This window comes from Hesperophylax consimilis, chromosome 27, assembly GCF_061612785.1.
Source record: "Hesperophylax consimilis isolate HC1 chromosome 27, BYU_Hcon_1.0, whole genome shotgun sequence".
NCBI lineage: Eukaryota > Metazoa > Arthropoda > Insecta > Trichoptera > Limnephilidae > Hesperophylax > Hesperophylax consimilis.
Genome location: NC_142862.1, coordinates 9435290 through 9452650, shown reverse-complemented (window position 1 = coordinate 9452650; position 17361 = coordinate 9435290). Strand labels below are relative to the sequence as shown.

At 34.6% G+C, this 17361-nt stretch overlaps 1 protein-coding gene across 3 annotated transcripts in view; it reads right to left on the bottom strand.

Moving 5' to 3' along the window:
- Window positions 1-17361, bottom strand: part of LOC149410552 (fasciclin-3-like) — a 503655-nt gene that overhangs the window by 33717 nt on the left and 452577 nt on the right. For all 3 annotated transcript variants that reach the window (XM_089648200.1, XM_089648201.1, XM_089648202.1), the window contains exons 3-9: window positions 10488-10584; window positions 9445-9532; window positions 4526-4649; window positions 3756-3890; window positions 2492-2689; window positions 1667-1854; window positions 1085-1226 (exon numbers count right to left, since the gene is read on the bottom strand). In XM_089648200.1, coding sequence (XP_089504326.1) covers window positions 1085-1226; window positions 1667-1854; window positions 2492-2689; window positions 3756-3890; window positions 4526-4649; window positions 9445-9532; window positions 10488-10584 — 972 coding nt within the window. The remainder of the gene's footprint in view (window positions 1-1084; window positions 1227-1666; window positions 1855-2491; window positions 2690-3755; window positions 3891-4525; window positions 4650-9444; window positions 9533-10487; window positions 10585-17361) is intronic.

Genomic DNA, 17361 nt, shown 5'->3' with positions numbered 1-17361 from the left:
CATTAAGAAATGTAAAAGATTTATAAATTAACAGATTTATTTAAGCATTCGCATTATAACCTTACCATATACATTAACCGAAGTTTTCCCGGCCAAGAAGAGAGCAAGAAAATCGACTATTTTTCAATTAAGATATCCAAAGACATAAAGACGACATTTTTTCTTAACTGTTACAAAGTCACTGTGTAATAAATGTCACAACACAAAAATTTTGATTTCTATAAAGATGCATTTTAATTTTTTCAATGCAATCTATCCCCAGTATGCGGCATTTTAACATGGGTCACATATGCAACAGCCGCGTAGACCAGAATAAAAACTGTAATTATTTTGTATTTCTTAAATCCTTCTAAAAAAACTCAATCAAAAGGAAAATCAAAACACAAACACTTGAATTTGATGATAAAATAAATAGGGGTTTTGATTAATGATCTTTACGGACGGGTTGTTTTACAGAATTTGAACAATTCATGAAATTTCAAAGTTGATTTTCAAGTTCTGTGAAGGTTCTATTCAAGTTCTTTCATAATTTCAGTTTTGTGAAACAACTGGCCAATAATGATATAGTAACAAAACTTTAATAGAACCTTCACAGAACTTGAAAATCAACTTTGAAATTTGATAAATTGTTCAAATTCTGCGAAACAACCCGTCTTAAATAATCATTTTGCAAGACCAATTTATTGTTGCTTGTCTACAAAAAAATAAACCTGTAATTCTAGGTGTTTAAGTTTTCCACAAAAAGACTAGTCAATAAAATTGCACTGATTTATTGTGTTTGTAGATAATGTTGTTTGATTTTAAGCACTCAAATTATTGGTACCACATATGTTTTTTTGTAGATAACTTTGTTTGACTTTAAGCCCTAGAGTTATTAACAACATGGGTCTCTTCAAGATCCAGGTTCACTCCTTCCTTTCCTCCAAAAGCATTCGCAGCACCTCCATAGATGACAGGACTCGAGGTAAATAATTTTCTCCAGTGCCTCCTGAGTGGAATTGTAGAAACTGCTCTTCCAGGTTCGCATAGATGAAATCCATATATTAAAAAATGTACACAGTATAGATATAGAGATTCACTTCACCTTGTGGCTCATCCATGGTGCTGATTCTCACTCGGTACTCAGTGAGTCCTTGGTCGTTGTAGGCCTTCAGGACGTACTCTTTCTCCGTATCCTCACGGGTGATGCTGGATATGCGGAGCGTTGCATTATAAGTACCGTTTCCCTAGAAAAATATGAAAACATGAGATGGTAATTATGACGGAGTAGACCATTTATATAGAATTATTATACTTGGAGTTTTAACAAGTTTATAGAATGGCTATGGTAATAATGGCAAAAGAAAAGATTTAGGTCTTGAGGAAAGTTACAGGATTGAGGGGTTTCCGAAAGGCCACCAGGAAGCTCGAAGGTTGTAGAATCTATGGCTCCCTAGGACAAGCACATTGATAAAGGTTTTATTGATAATAATGGTACCGTGTCATATATAACAAGAGTTCAAGTCCACTAAATTATGCATATTTAGTAAATGTGAACTGTTATTTGTTCGTTAGCAATCTGCAGTTGTGTTCAGAAACGATAACAAATTACCTACATTACAGAAAAAACCTTAATCGATGTGCTTATGCTAAGGGCCTGATGAATGAATTTTAGCAATAGACTCACCAGAGGAATAGCATCGAGGGCCTCGAAACGCTCAGAGTTGTCCACAGTGCCGCCCACCACGGACTGACCATTGAATACCCACTCCAGGCGGGGAGCAGGGTGAGCATGGATGGTCACGTTGATCTGCCCTGTCTCGCCGATCTTGGTGCCGAAGATGATGATTGGGTCTTCGCGGGGGGATGGCAGGTCTGGAATAGAAAAGAGTACAATGAATTAGCTGAGAAAATTGTTCATAATATTATAGTCACCAAAATTTACTACTACTTATATCACATTCTCGGTACTGAAGAGAAAATACAAGACTAAGATGTTATTTTTGCAGTAAAGATATCAGGCAGAGGCATTTATATAGCACATATCTATTGCACAACATATCCAATGCATACAGAGAGGTTGATGATTTAATATCATGTTTTATAGGAATCATTGTATGGAGAGACGTTTCTATGAATGGTACCTAAGATTTTGAGAGACCCTTGTTATAGGTGGGAGTAAATAATGAAACAACCGGCTGGATACTGAGTTGACAAATTAATCCTTAGGGTTCCAACCCAAGGCGTCGCGGGTTCATTCATCTGCTGGCCAAGTCCTCCATAATTGCATAATGAAGGTAGTAGGAGAAATTCAAATATTGTCAGGTTATTCGTAAACAGGGAATGTTCGCCTTTCATTTAAAAAAAAAAGAAAGAAATTACCGGATTCTAAAGTGTGGAATAGAAAATCTGCCAGAATGTAGATATCAAAAACCATGAAGAAGAAAACAATATCAGGAATTTGAGCCGGAGAGAAATTATTATTAATTCAGTGTTTATCATGTTTACTCACACTTGACAGCGAGCTGCAAGATGGCAGTGCTGCGGGATGGGTCGAGTGCAGGGTGGTCGGCGACGCAGCGCAGCGTCTTGGCGTTGTCGGTCATCTGCAGGCGGCGGGTCAAGTTCTGAGCGGCCGTGAACAGGTCCGGCGTGTTGGGCACGTCGTACACGGTGGGCTGGTGCAGACCCTCCAGAAGGGGCATCTCGTCTAGAGAATAGAGATAATAATTAGGAAGTCATTTTCATTTAGCTTCTAACCCCTGTTACTCTTCATAGTTAACACATTGACAGAAACTTTCCGAAAAACACACATGGTGTCTATCACATGTCTTTCGTTACAGGACACGTATTTTGTGACTACATACTTCTGCAATACAAAACTTGACTTCCCAGTCTGTTGTGTCGTATCACGTCCCTGATAGAAGACATATATGTACGTTGCATTATATCACATCTTCTCTATAACGAGATTGTTTCCGAGAATATGTTAACTAACTAACCATCACGCCGTTCCCTGCAGGAAGAGAGGATAGACTGCCATACGTCTTGGCACCCTCTTCTTCTTCATTCACATTCATACATTCATCTCATATATACTGTTCTGCTATTCTGTGACATGGCCCGACTGGAGTATTAATTTTAACCGACTTGTCTTCCTTCGGCATCTCTGACTTCTTCACACGTCATATATATTATATGTTCTACTCGCCGAAAAAATCTAAACCTTCCATTCTTAAACTTATTCACTACGCTTATACCAGCCTTGCATTCTTTACGAATCTCCACAATTTTAACACGCTAATAAATGGTTATAGCACACATGTGCATCAGGATGTCCACACCATTGTAACACCATAATGACGAGATGGTGTAGAGTTGTAGTAAAAAACACTACATAGCACAGATGTATCAGTTTACTTTCAAATAGATATACTTAAGGTTAAATGCAACGCACGTTATAATCTACGCGTTCATAGATGGCATTGTATCGATGATTCAAACCAATATTGTATATGTATGCCTGTCTTAAAAGACTTGAGTTTTTATAAGGACAAAACTATTTATTCATATTACATATGTACGTAGGGGCGCAAAACAAATAATCTGCCTTAAATTACTTGTAAAAGGTGTATTCTAATAAAATAATTAAATTAACCCCATCTACGAACGCGTAGATGGTAAAGTATGTTGCGTTTAACCTTAAATCATATTTCTAGGCATTGATGACCTGTTCAGTGCTTCGGTGCACAAAAGGAATATTATTCAACACTTACCTAGGAACCAGGAAATCTTGGCTGCCGGTCTTCCATCAGCCACTTTGCACTGGACCCTCAGGTCGTCTCCGATCTTGAAGGTGGACGGGGCTTCGGATCCTCGGTTGTACACCAGCTCCGGGGGTGAGGGGGCCTCTGAAATGGCAATAACAAGGAGTGATGAGGGTTGCTGTTGTTATTACAAGGTATGATAAGGGATGCACTAGTTATTAGAGGGTATGAAGAGAATTGCTGTTCTTATTACAAGGTTTGGTTAGAGATGCTGTCATCATTAAAACAAAGTTCGATGAGTTTTGCTGTCACAAAACCTTATTATTACTACGATTATGAGAGTTGCTGTCGTAATAAGACGGACTTATTGGGAGATATATTGACATAATGTTTATGATTACAAGGTAAGGTAAATCATAATAACAAGGCAGTATGAGAGTTTCTGTCTTTGTAATTAAGTATCTATGCTGAGAGTTACTGCCATTATTGCAAGGTATTATGAGAGTTGTTGTCATTATTACAAGGTAAAGTAATGAGAGTTGCTGTCATTATTACGAGCTATGATAAATTTTCTGTCATAATTACAAGTAATTATGAGATGCTGTCATAATAACAAAGCAACATATAACAGTTTGTAGTCATCGCCACAAAGTATGATGACTGCCATACTTGTAGAACATGGAATTTCAACGCAGAGGTAGACAGAGAATATGTAATACTATATTCTTCCACCCTGTCAAACACTATAAGTATAAAAAAAAACGGATAATTTAACTTACTTGCAACGATAAGTTTCATTTTGTTGAAGAGTTCCTTGCTGCCGGTCTGTGGCGGCAGGGTACACTTGACCTCTCCATTATTCAGATCCGTGACTCTGTCGATAGCCACACCGCACTCTCCGCGCTGCAAACACACAAATACAACATTATTTCATATAATCATGAAGCGCCGTTGAAAAAACACTAGAAGTACCTTCCATACTAATTTGAACGGAAACAAATGTTCTATTTCGCCCTTTACTCGTCTCACTTACACTTGCCTGACATGGTAGATCTTCACCCCATTTGAATTTCGTAAACACAATTTTGTATTGGAAATTTAAGCCTCGATTAGGCAAACATTTGATTCACAAAGCACGCCCACAAGGCATTCTTATTTTTTTATTTATTATTTTGAGCTCGTACATACGTCATCGACGATCGTCCACTCCCTTCTAACAATTTTTGCATGAAATCGAAAGAAACTTGAACGACGATATCACATTCAAATTCTCTCTGGGACTAGAATATCTCGTCTTTAGGAATGTATATTTAAAAGCTCCACAACTCATGATGCAAATGACGTCACGAGTTAAAAATAGCATTGACCTACAAATTACAGATTGCGAAAACTACAAAAATTTCAAGATGCCAGAGCTCACTCTATCATTCGGTTCAATTGAAAAATGTGGAACAAATAACAAAATGTTTTTTTGGCAGATTTTTTTTTTTTTTTTTTTTTTTTTTATTAAGGAGAAAAAACAGATACAGATATCAATTGACAAAAATATATACGAAACATCAACTAGAGAATTCACCTGCATCCAAACTATTTCTCACGAATTAACTTAAACAGCAGAAAACTTTTACAAATATTTTCACTTATAAATAGGGGAAAAATATATACATAAGAATATTATTTTACAAATAGAGATATGAAAGAAATGCGCAATATCCTTTTAAGAATTTACAAATTATTTTTGAAAAAATTTAGAGGGTAAAACAAAAAATATATATATATATAAATAGATAAACAATGTTAAACAGAAAGTAAAAAATATATAAATATATTTAAACGAAGTATGTCTAAGTTGTTTACTTTGAACTTTGTAGGAAAACAGTCTTTATTTTTCTACTAAAAGTAGTGCGTGTATCAAAAAATAAGTCAGAGTCCCTGAGGTTTTGATTCTGATTAAGTGATTCGCACATTCTTCTGATTGGATCCCTGACACCAGCATTTGTACGCGTCCTGCTAATGTGGAATAAGTCGTTAAGCCTTGTTACTCTGGGTGGTACTTTGAAGTTTATCAATTTCAGTAAGTCGGGACAGTCAATAACGTTGTTACAGATTTTATACAGAGTCATGAGATCAAGGTATGTTCGCCGGTTAGATAGAGTGGAGACGTTATAACTCGAGAGCATATTTATGTACCCACGTTTGGGTGCGCTCATTCTGTAATTGAGGCATCGCAGAAATTTCTTTTGAATATTTTCAATATTTTCTTTATAGATATCGTAAAGTGGATTCCATATGGAGGTGCAGTATTCAAGTTGAGAACGGACCAGAGTGTGGTAAAGAAGAAGATATGTTTCAGGTTTTCGAAATTCACGGCTGTTTCTGATGACAAATCCTAGCATGCTGTAAGCTTTATTCACAATATTATCTATGTGCGCATCGAAGTGGAGTTTGGAATCAAAAAGTACGCCTAGATCTCTTATACAGTAAACGCGCTCGAGTAAATAATTACCAATACAATAATTGTGTTTGATAGCGTTGTGATTTTTAGTAAAACTTATTTGTTTACATTTATTGTAACTTAGGTAAATTTTGTTTTCATTGCAAAACGTTTCGAACCTTACTAAGTCGCTTTGTATGAGAAGACAATCGTTTAAATTTCGAACAATGGCAAATATTTTTATGTCGTCAGCGTACAAAAGATATAAACAATGCATGAAACATTTAGTAACAGTGTTAATAAAAAGAATAAACAACAGCGGACCCAGGATTGACCACTGTGGCACGCCAGAAGTAACTGGTTCCCATGTAGAAGTCTGTCCTCGTAATGATACGGCTTGTTGTCTTTTTGTTAAATATGAGATAAACCAACGTAATAAATTTCCTCTAATTCCGTTGTACATAATTTTTTTAATAAGAATAAGGTGGTCAACCTTGTCGAAAGCTTTTTTGAAATCGCAATATATTGCATCTACCTGGTGGCCTCGATCCATGCTAGTAAATAAGAAATTTGAGTAAATAAGTAAATTACTCGTGGTAGATTTGCCTTTTACAAACCCGTGTTGTTGTTCAGTAATTTTGGCAGCAAGCTGGGGATATATATTGTCATGGACAAGTCTTTCCAATAGTTTAGGGATCGCCGAGAGAATGGATATTGGCCTATAGTTTTCCACTCTTTGACGCGAGTCACCCTTGTGGACCGGTATAATATAGGCCAACTTCCACCTATCAGGGAAAACCCCATCACTCAGGCATTTATTAAATATTATGGTAAGCGGCACACACAGTGACGACGCAGCAGATCTAAGGAAAAACGCCGGTATTCCATCGTGACCCGCACCCTTGTTTATGTCTATCGATTTTAAACTCGATTGCACTTCTTTTTCCGTTAGTTTAATTGTGTGAATGTGCGCAAGTCCAGAGTCCTGAACTTCCTCGAGTTGGTCAATGTTAATAATTGGGTCATTGATAGAGGAAGGTTCAAATGTTGACTTAAAGAATTCAGAGAACATATCACAAATTTCCTGGGCATCGTTAGATTTGCGCCCTTCGAAGGACATTGCAGCAGGGTATCCATCAGACGATTTTAATGAGGATATGTATGACCAAAAGCTTTTGATATTATTTTGCAATGAACTTTCGATGTTGTCAAAAAATAACCTTCGGGTTTCATAAGTCAATTTTTTGTATGTAGCACGTAAGAAGGAAAATTCACGATAGTCAGAAAGACCTTTATATGTCTTCTATTTGAGCCAGACTTTATCTTTTTTCCTTGATAACCTAATAAGTTCTGGAGTAAACCATATGGGGAATTTGTCATTTCGTCGTGCCAATACTGGAATAAGCTTATCAATTACACTGTTTATTTTTAAATAGAATCGATCTACTGCTTTTTCGGCTGGTAAATTTGCAATTTCAGATAACCAATCAATACAATTAATGTCCTCATTAATCTGAGCATAATTAGCTTTCCTGAAATTGCGCCTACGCTGTATTTTGTTTTTGATTTTTGGTTGAATTACGAAGGATATATCAAATTCAAGGGCTGGGTGGTGTCTATCCTCTGAGAGGAGAGGGTTTTTGCTACGTTTAACATTTGTTTCGCGACTGTAGAATACGAGGTCTAAGTATTTTTCATTATGGTTTGGTATACAGTTATATTGGAGTAAGTCCATCAATGACATTGCTTGAAGCAAAGTTTTCGATGCAGCCGTATTTGAGGAGGCGAGACCTTGACTGCTGTCTTCGGAAAATGACCAAGTCAGAGTTGGTAGATTCATATCTCCTAGTACACAAAAAGTATTATTTGGTTGTGATGAATATACAGATTCCAGGTTTTCGGAGAACGTATCATAGACCGTAGGTTGTGAGGCAGGAGGTATGTATACTGCACATATGATGAGATTGAAAGACCTTACCGGAATAGAAATGAAGATTTGTTCGATTTGACCATTTTCCCAGTCATCGAGCCGGGAAGATGCAAGCTCCTTGCGCACTGCTACCAACACACCGCCTCCGTCCATTTTACCAGTGAGTGTACGGTCCCTATCACGTCGGAACACCGTGTAACGCGAATCTATGAATTCAGCCGTATTTATACTTGCTACAAGCCATGTTTCAACTAGAACTATAACGTCGTAGTTATTCGATAATACATTAATTAGTAGCTCCTGGGTTTTGGTCCTAATACCACCACAGTTCTGGTAATAAACGGATATAGATGATGATGAGATCATTTTACCAGAGTAGGAGTGCCGTTTGACATATTCCACAATCGCACGAGTGATACATTATGCAGGGCATATGAGGCTTCGAAATTACATAAAAAACATAGACTACTTATTAGATCAAGGAATGTGAAATATGTTGACATTTTAGAATGTGAATGAATATGTGAGAAACATGGTATTGGTATAAAGTTATAGGGATATTGCGCGGTAAACAAAAATATAAAGTAGCTTTGAAAGAAACAAATTACAGGATACAGAATACTGTGAGAAAGCGGATACCGAAGACAGCAGAAACATGTTTGTAGTCACATGTTTTCATGTGTGGTTATCTTTTGAAGGTCTCCTTCACGGCGAATGGTGAAAACCCGAGAGAGATCGTTCCTCTTCGCCAGAATACTGCCGTTCCGCACCCATATGTATTTAAAGCCGTTAGCTTTTCCGGCGGCTCGTGTTTTGGCAAATAGGATTTTATTTTTCAATGTAAGGTGCTCGTTTATATAAAAATTGGTGGTGGGAGCACCAAATCCTAATTGTTCCGTGGTAAGGCCGCGGCGAGTCCTTGCTGCAGCGATGACATCATCACGAAGTCGCTTTGTGGAGAGCTGGACGACTATATTGCGTGGACGGTTGGAGGGCGAGGAGTGGCCGCGAGCGACGCGATGCGCAGAAACCACACAGCTACTTGGAAGCGGGACGTTAATGTTGGATCCTATTTTTTCTATTAATGGATACTCAAGATTAATGGATACTCAAAGATCCATAGCTCATGATTGAAATTATGTTGAGAGCTCCAAATAACTGCATAGACTTTAAAATTACAGCTATGCAAATTTCATGGCGTCAGAACTCACCGTTAGAGGTATTTTTGGCAAATATTAAAATACCTTATGCTTTGCTATTCAAAAAAGACAAACAAACGAAAACTATATTTATTAAGTTGGCTAGATCGTGCCACCCCTGTTGGTTATACGTACATCTAATCCTCCTCCAAAGTAGTTAACACCGTTTTCCCCTGAGCCAGGACTAAGGGAATAACTTGTCGGGTGACCGGTGATCTCAATTCTGAAAAAAAAAATGTTTGGGTTAGGTTAGTATCAATCGGTTAGGTTAGGTTAAAGACTACAAAGATTTTCTTTAAAAATTAATTTGTGTATTGTGCTTTAACGTACATATAACGTTCGAGTATTTCGACAAATTTGACATTGTCACAATTCGACGATCAGTGCCATTTCTATTTTTTTCACCGCTCAAATACATAATTGTTTTAATAGACTGACTCCACACGGGGGGTTCTGAGAAAAATAATTCCCTCATATCAAAATACGGGTTTTCCAATAAAAGGTGTTATTTTGATATTCAAAGAAAAATGCCATTTTTTAATATAGATGATTGAATGTTTACTTGCTGTTAATAGTGAAAAATAACATCAGTCAAATGACCACCACGACCACGCCTACAGGACCATATCCTTTTCATGAAATTTTCCATAACCAAATTGCAAAGTGGCTGTCTTATGTCCTCGATAGCCTCACGAATTCCATCTTTCAGGTCTTGAATCGACGCTGAGCTGTTGGCGTAGACCTTCTCTTTCACGTGGCCCCAAAGGAAGAAGTCGCAAGGTGTTAAATCACAAGATCTCGGTGGCCAATTGTGATCACCTTTTCGAGAGATAATACGGTCCGGAAACTTTTCCCGTAAAAGATCAATGGTTTCGTTGCTTGTGTGGCACGTAGCGCCGTCTTGTTAAAAATAAACGTTGTCCAGATCAATACCATCCAATTCTGGCCATAAAAAATCATTTAAATACACACAACACCTCTTATTGGAAAACCCTATATCAAAAACAAAGCTCAAATTATATTAAAAAGATGCCGATTATCACGGCAATCCTTCTGGGATATTTTTGTAGTCGTGCTTATGAGAGTCGACTAATAACCGATATTATTGATAAAAACTTCTATTATGTCAATGTTGTAAAATTTAAGAAGATCATGCTAAATTTGAACCATTTTTTTACCTGCAATACGCGATCGGGTACCCCACCCGACACAACACGGTCATATTGTTTCCTGGCAGCACGATAGCCTCCTTTGGAAATATTTCCACTTGTTGTCCTGTAAAGAAAAGAAAAACAAAGTTAAATTTAGCTTTCAACAGGTTTATATTTTTGGTAATAACTTAATAATCATCACACCATTTCTTCGCAGGGGTGGGCCAGACTGCTACATAACCGCTGTTTTGGAACGCACTCCTGATTCGTTCACATCCATACATGCTATAAATCTTCTGACTACTTGACATGACCAATGGTGCATAGTTTTGCAAATTTGTTTTTCTCCACACATCTACCTACAATGACCTACATGTAAAATAACTCAACTGAAAACAAAAATTAAGTAGGCAGTATGTAAGATTTTTTTCTGCTTTCAAAAAACATACATCTGCAGAAAAAGCATCTATCTACCCATTTAACTGTAAATGGAGGGTTGATTTTCAAATTGGTAAGAACAAAAAAGATTATCTGATAGTATTATTATCATAATGGTTGTACAGTTTAGGATTGTTTTCAGTTTACAACGTCGCGCCCTCTGTTAATATCAAAAAGAACCGTTAACGTTTTTAAACCGCGACAGCGGGTTTTTATCTGCTAGTTAGATATTAGTACTTTTTAAAAGCTTGTAGGTTGTAGGTAACATCTAATGAGTAACATTTCATTTTTCAGTTTTTTTTCATTGTTTTTAAGTTCCCCTGAAAACTTGAGATATGTATATAGCATTTTATCATATATCTGGTACATTGAATTAAAATTTGATTTGAATTTAAGTGTCACTTTAAAAAATTGGAGTTTATTGAAGAATTATTTTATTTAACTAAATTAATTAATAATTTCATACTTGAAGTGTGTATTTTTTTGTTCAAATTTTTGACTGCAGATTTCGTGATTTTTCAAGGATCTGTACATTTTCCATTTTGACGAAAGACTTTTTTAGTTATAAATATAATCTAGATTTAGTAACGTTAGATCAGGTAAATTTCTGATCTTCTCTCTAACTTGTAACTAAAAATTATAATTATAAATAAAATGGATTTGTCTGTTGTGAAAAATAAATTCACACATGTAGAATCCACTGTCAGACAAAAATAAATTCACACAAGTAGAATCCACTGTCAGACAAAAATAAATTCACGCATATAGAATCCACTGTCAGACAAAAATTAATTCACATTATGTAGAATCCACTGTCAGAAAAAAATGGGCGAGAATGAAGTAATTTCGGGGTTAAATAATGTTAAATGTCAGTGTTTTTGGCGGGAATCTGGAAAACCGCGAACTGTTCATAATATACTTGAATTAATTATCAAAGATTCAATGTTATATGTTATATAAGTGCACAAGTAATGGAAAAACCGCTAGATAATTATGTAGACTAATGGGTTATATCAATAAATCGGGAGAAACAAAGCATCAACTGGCATGGTGGTAAGGAGGTAAGGAGAACTGGGATTTTTTTATGGGTTTATTGGAAACAGACCTAATATTGGACTACTTGATATGTCTAATTGATTATTAAGTATCTAACTTTTGGTTTTTTCCATTTCTTGTGCACTTATGATAATGTATTTTATGACCGTCTTTGTGTTGCTTATATTTGTATCATGTTGTCTCCCTCTATATTTTGTTATATATATGCACACATTATGTACTTCTTGTTTAGTATTAATTTGTACCCTGATGATGCTTAAGTAAAGCGAAACCGGTCGGTTCTTAAATTAATAAATATCGTGGTTTTAAAACAAAAAAATATTTTATTTTATTAAATATGTCAAACCACAAAGTGATTGCTTTCTACAATAATAATAAAGTTTGTAATTGGTCATATACAGCGCAATTCAGTAGGGAGATTAGTGTAATATTTATTCCGATTAGTCATATACAGAGTAATTCAGTAGAAATATTATTGTAGTTTTTATGGCTTAGTAAATGTTTTTTGGATTTTGGTTGTTTTAAAATTAGGTGTGAGAAAAACCATACTTGGTTCTGGCACCCGGACACACGACGCACTCAGTACATATACTTTTCGACTCCATGTTATCTTTCCACGAGGAGAAACCGCGAAATGTTATGTTTTATTACACAATAATAATATTAGCTTCTAATGATTGAATTGTGTAATGTTTATATTATAATGGAGAATGAACCGCGTGGTTCACCGCTGTGAACTCAATAATAACAAGTTCAAACAATGTTGTATAATCGTATCGTATCGGAAAAGCGTAATTGGAAAACTTCTGATCTTGTTATGTTGTATCGTGTAAACGTTTTTCTTTTTTAGCAAACATTAGCGCAGATCCGTGAAAATTCACGGGATATTAAAAGTTCGAATTATGATAATGACACTTATATTCAAAGCAAATTTGAGTTGATTGAACCAGATTTCACGGGACGCACAGACAATCGATTATTTTTTCAATGTGAAACCGTACTAAAGTCGCAACTGAAAAAAGTATAGGTACATTTAACAAAAAATTGTTCAGTTTTATGCTCAATCAACAAAACAATGAAAGTGAATAATATCGTTGTGTAATATAATTATGTGTAATGTATTCCTTATTTCTAGTTAAATAAGTGAAAAATGTAATTTTCTTTTATCTAGAATAAAAATATTAAAAAAAAACTGCTCCTATCCGTCTGGAGCCAGTGAGAGTATGGGATCCCCGATTGCGGTGAAACTGAAGGTAGTGGGAATGGGAAGGAGATGAGGAAGAGGAAGGTGGGGAAATACCTGGCTATTCAGATCTGCTCACTAAACACGGTTAAAGCCATTTCAAGCAACGTTTCAATTATGAATGGTAGTCTTACACGAGGCCGATACTGAGTATATCTTCACTCAGATTAGAGCAGGATGGGAAGGCCTGAGGACTGGTGACAAAAGCACAGGTGTCGCGTTGTCAGCTGATCACATATATTTGATCAAATCGATGACGAAGATCTTAACCAATAAGCCGCTGAGGTAAAAAACAATTTAAGTTATAGATATAGAAGCGAAATAAAAACAACAAAAAAAATCTTTGATACTCGAATCTTCTTCAAATTCGTTGTTCTATTTTCAAATAAATACAATTAATTTTGTGGGTAACAATAAACTAATTATCATAGACACCTCATACTTTGACCTATGACAAGTCCTATACAAACCTAATATAAAGTAGTTCAACTATTGTTACACTGGCATATATTTATTTTAAATTATGCATTGTCTTCCAGCACTTATATTAATAACGGCATCACTTGCAATAGTGTTTTTGTTTACACATTAATTGTTCTTTAATTTATTGCTATTATTATCCTGTTTACCACTGTACGCTTGTAATTCGATTATCACTGTATTGAAAAGCCATTATTATATCGCGTTTGAATAAATACATAAATAAATATAATTTAAAGTTTTTTTTTTTTTTTAATTCATATAATTTATTTATTTGGTTTTACGCCCAGCCGTCTTTTACATAATTGATACCCTTGAAGAAAAAATAGGAAATACTAATTAATTTAAAAAAAACAGCGAATTTGAAATAATTCACTTTAGTCACTCTTATTCTTAACCTTCGCAGGAGAGTTCACTAGACTGGAGATACAAAAAAACAATATTGAAAAACTGCTTTCAACTTTCCTCCAAAGCAGGAGGCACTTCCGGAAAAGTACCAGAGTAAGTTAATTGAACTCTTTACTATAACAATAATGATAAGATGCGTGTTTACCATCCCTGGAATTGATGCTATAAATAAATTATTTATTAAAAGGGTAGCCTGTAGAAGTATTCTGAGTAAATAATATTTCTGTCCCATATGAGTATGCGATTGTTTCATCATTATTTTATATCAAATGATAAATATAGAGAAAATAAATTCAATAGAGGTTGAATCATCAAATTTCAAAGTTGATTTTCAAGTTCTGTGAAGGTTCTATTCAAGTTACGTTATTATTTAAGTATTGTGAAGCTCCTGACCAGTTATGATATAATAATAAAACTTGAATAGAACCTTCACAGAAATTGAAAATCGACTTTGAAATTTGATGAATTGTTCAAATTCCGTGAAACAACCCGTACTTAGATTGCATTTTAATTTGAATCTACATTTTGTCAAGATTATGTCAGTGAATTTTATATGCGTTTATCTTGATTATTATATTAAGGGATATCATACATGGTACATCAGAAATGAAACACGGGTTCATTGATGGTGTCGGTCGCATTAGAACGAGTTGTTTTTGAGATTTATTTTACGTAAAACGTAATACACGTGAAGTAGGCATATTTCCTCCATAATTTAAACTGAGTCTCTTCTCTAAGTATCTCAAGATACGCATTTACAAATCCCTTCTTATAGCTCCATTATTAACCTGCCTCATAACCGGAAAGTACAAGCGGGGAAATGGTGAATTTACAACATACAGATTTTAAATTTATATCTGAATATTAATTTTAAATCCCTTGTTCAAATACAATACTCTTACTTAGGGCCAAACATGTTTAACCTCATACCCGATACATGGAAATCGAAAAGAGCACGAATTATGCGTAAATCGGTTAATCAGCTTCTGGACTTCAGCGAACATATGCCAACTTACAGATAAACAACAAATGTTTAGTAAGTTCATATAATTATTGCATATTTTTGACCTCTAGACCTAAAATTCCCACTATATTTCACAAACTCAAATAATATGTACTATATACACGCCTTAAATCAGTTAACACTATATGGTCGGGCATTTTACCGCCAAATTGAGAGCGAAGCGCGGGTGTTTTTTTAAATTTTAGTGCCAAAATTAGACTTTATCTGCTAGTTAGATATTAGTACTTTTTAAAAGCTTGTAGGTTGTAGGTAACATCTAATGAGTAACATTTCATTTTTCAGTTTTTTTTCATTGTTTTTAAGTTCCCCTGAAAACTTGAGATATGTATATAGCATTTTATCATATATCTGGTACATTGAATTAAAATTTGATTTGAATTTAAGTGTCACTTTAAAAAATTGGAGTTTATTGAAGAATTATTTTATTTAACTAAATTAATTAATAATTTCATACTTGAAGTGTGTATTTTTTTGTTCAAATTTTTGACTGCAGATTTCGTGATTTTTCAAGGATCTGTACATTTTCCATTTTGACGAAAGACTTTTTTAGTTATAAATATAATCTAGATTTAGTAACGTTAGATCAGGTAAATTTCTGATCTTCTCTCTAACTTGTAACTAAAAATTATAATTATAAATAAAATGGATTTGTCTGTTGTGAAAAATAAATTCACACATGTAGAATCCACTGTCAGACAAAAATAAATTCACACAAGTAGAATCCACTGTCAGACAAAAATAAATTCACGCATATAGAATCCACTGTCAGACAAAAATTAATTCACATTATGTAGAATCCACTGTCAGAAAAAAATGGGCGAGAATGAAGTAATTTCGGGGTTAAATAATGTTAAATGTCAGTGTTTTTGGCGGGAATCTGGAAAACCGCGAACTGTTCATAATATACTTGAATTAATTATCAAAGATTCAATGTTATATGTTATATAAGTGCACAAGTAATGGAAAAACCGCTAGATAATTATGTAGACTAATGGGTTATATCAATAAATCGGGAGAAACAAAGCATCAACTGGCATGGTGGTAAGGAGGTAAGGAGAACTGGGATTTTTTTATGGGTTTATTGGAAACAGACCTAATATTGGACTACTTGATATGTCTAATTGATTATTAAGTATCTAACTTTTGGTTTTTTCCATTTCTTGTGCACTTATGATAATGTATTTTATGACCGTCTTTGTGTTGCTTATATTTGTATCATGTTGTCTCCCTCTATATTTTGTTATATATATGCACACATTATGTACTTCTTGTTTAGTATTAATTTGTACCCTGATGATGCTTAAGTAAAGCGAAACCGGTCGGTTCTTAAATTAATAAATATCGTGGTTTTAAAACAAAAAAATATTTTATTTTATTAAATATGTCAAACCACAAAGTGATTGCTTTCTACAATAATAATAAAGTTTGTAATTGGTCATATACAGCGCAATTCAGTAGGGAGATTAGTGTAATATTTATTCCGATTAGTCATATACAGAGTAATTCAGTAGAAATATTATTGTAGTTTTTATGGCTTAGTAAATGTTTTTTGGATTTTGGTTGTTTTAAAATTAGGTGTGAGAAAAACCATACTTGGTTCTGGCACCCGGACACACGACGCACTCAGTACATATACTTTTCGACTCCATGTTATCTTTCCACGAGGAGAAACCGCGAAATGTTATGTTTTATTACACAATAATAATATTAGCTTCTAATGATTGAATTGTGTAATGTTTATATTATAATGGAGAATGAACCGCGTGGTTCACCGCTGTGAACTCAATAATAACAAGTTCAAACAATGTTGTATAATCGTATCGTATCGGAAAAGCGTAATTGGAAAACTTCTGATCTTGTTATGTTGTATCGTGTAAACGTTTTTCTTTTTTAGCAAACATTAGCGCAGATCCGTGAAAATTCACGGGATATTAAAAGTTCGAATTATGATAATGACACTTATATTCAAAGCAAATTTGAGTTGATTGAACCAGATTTCACGGGACGCACAGACAATCGATTATTTTTTCAATGTGAAACCGTACTAAAGTCGCAACTGAAAAAAGTATAGGTACATTTAACAAAAAATTGTTCAGTTTTATGCTCAATCAACAAAACAATGAAAGTGAATAATATCGTTGTGTAATATAATTATGTGTAATGTATTCCTTATTTCTAGTTAAATAAGTGAAAAATGTAATTTTCTTTTATCTAGAATAAAAATATTAAAAAAAAACTGCTCCTATCCGTCT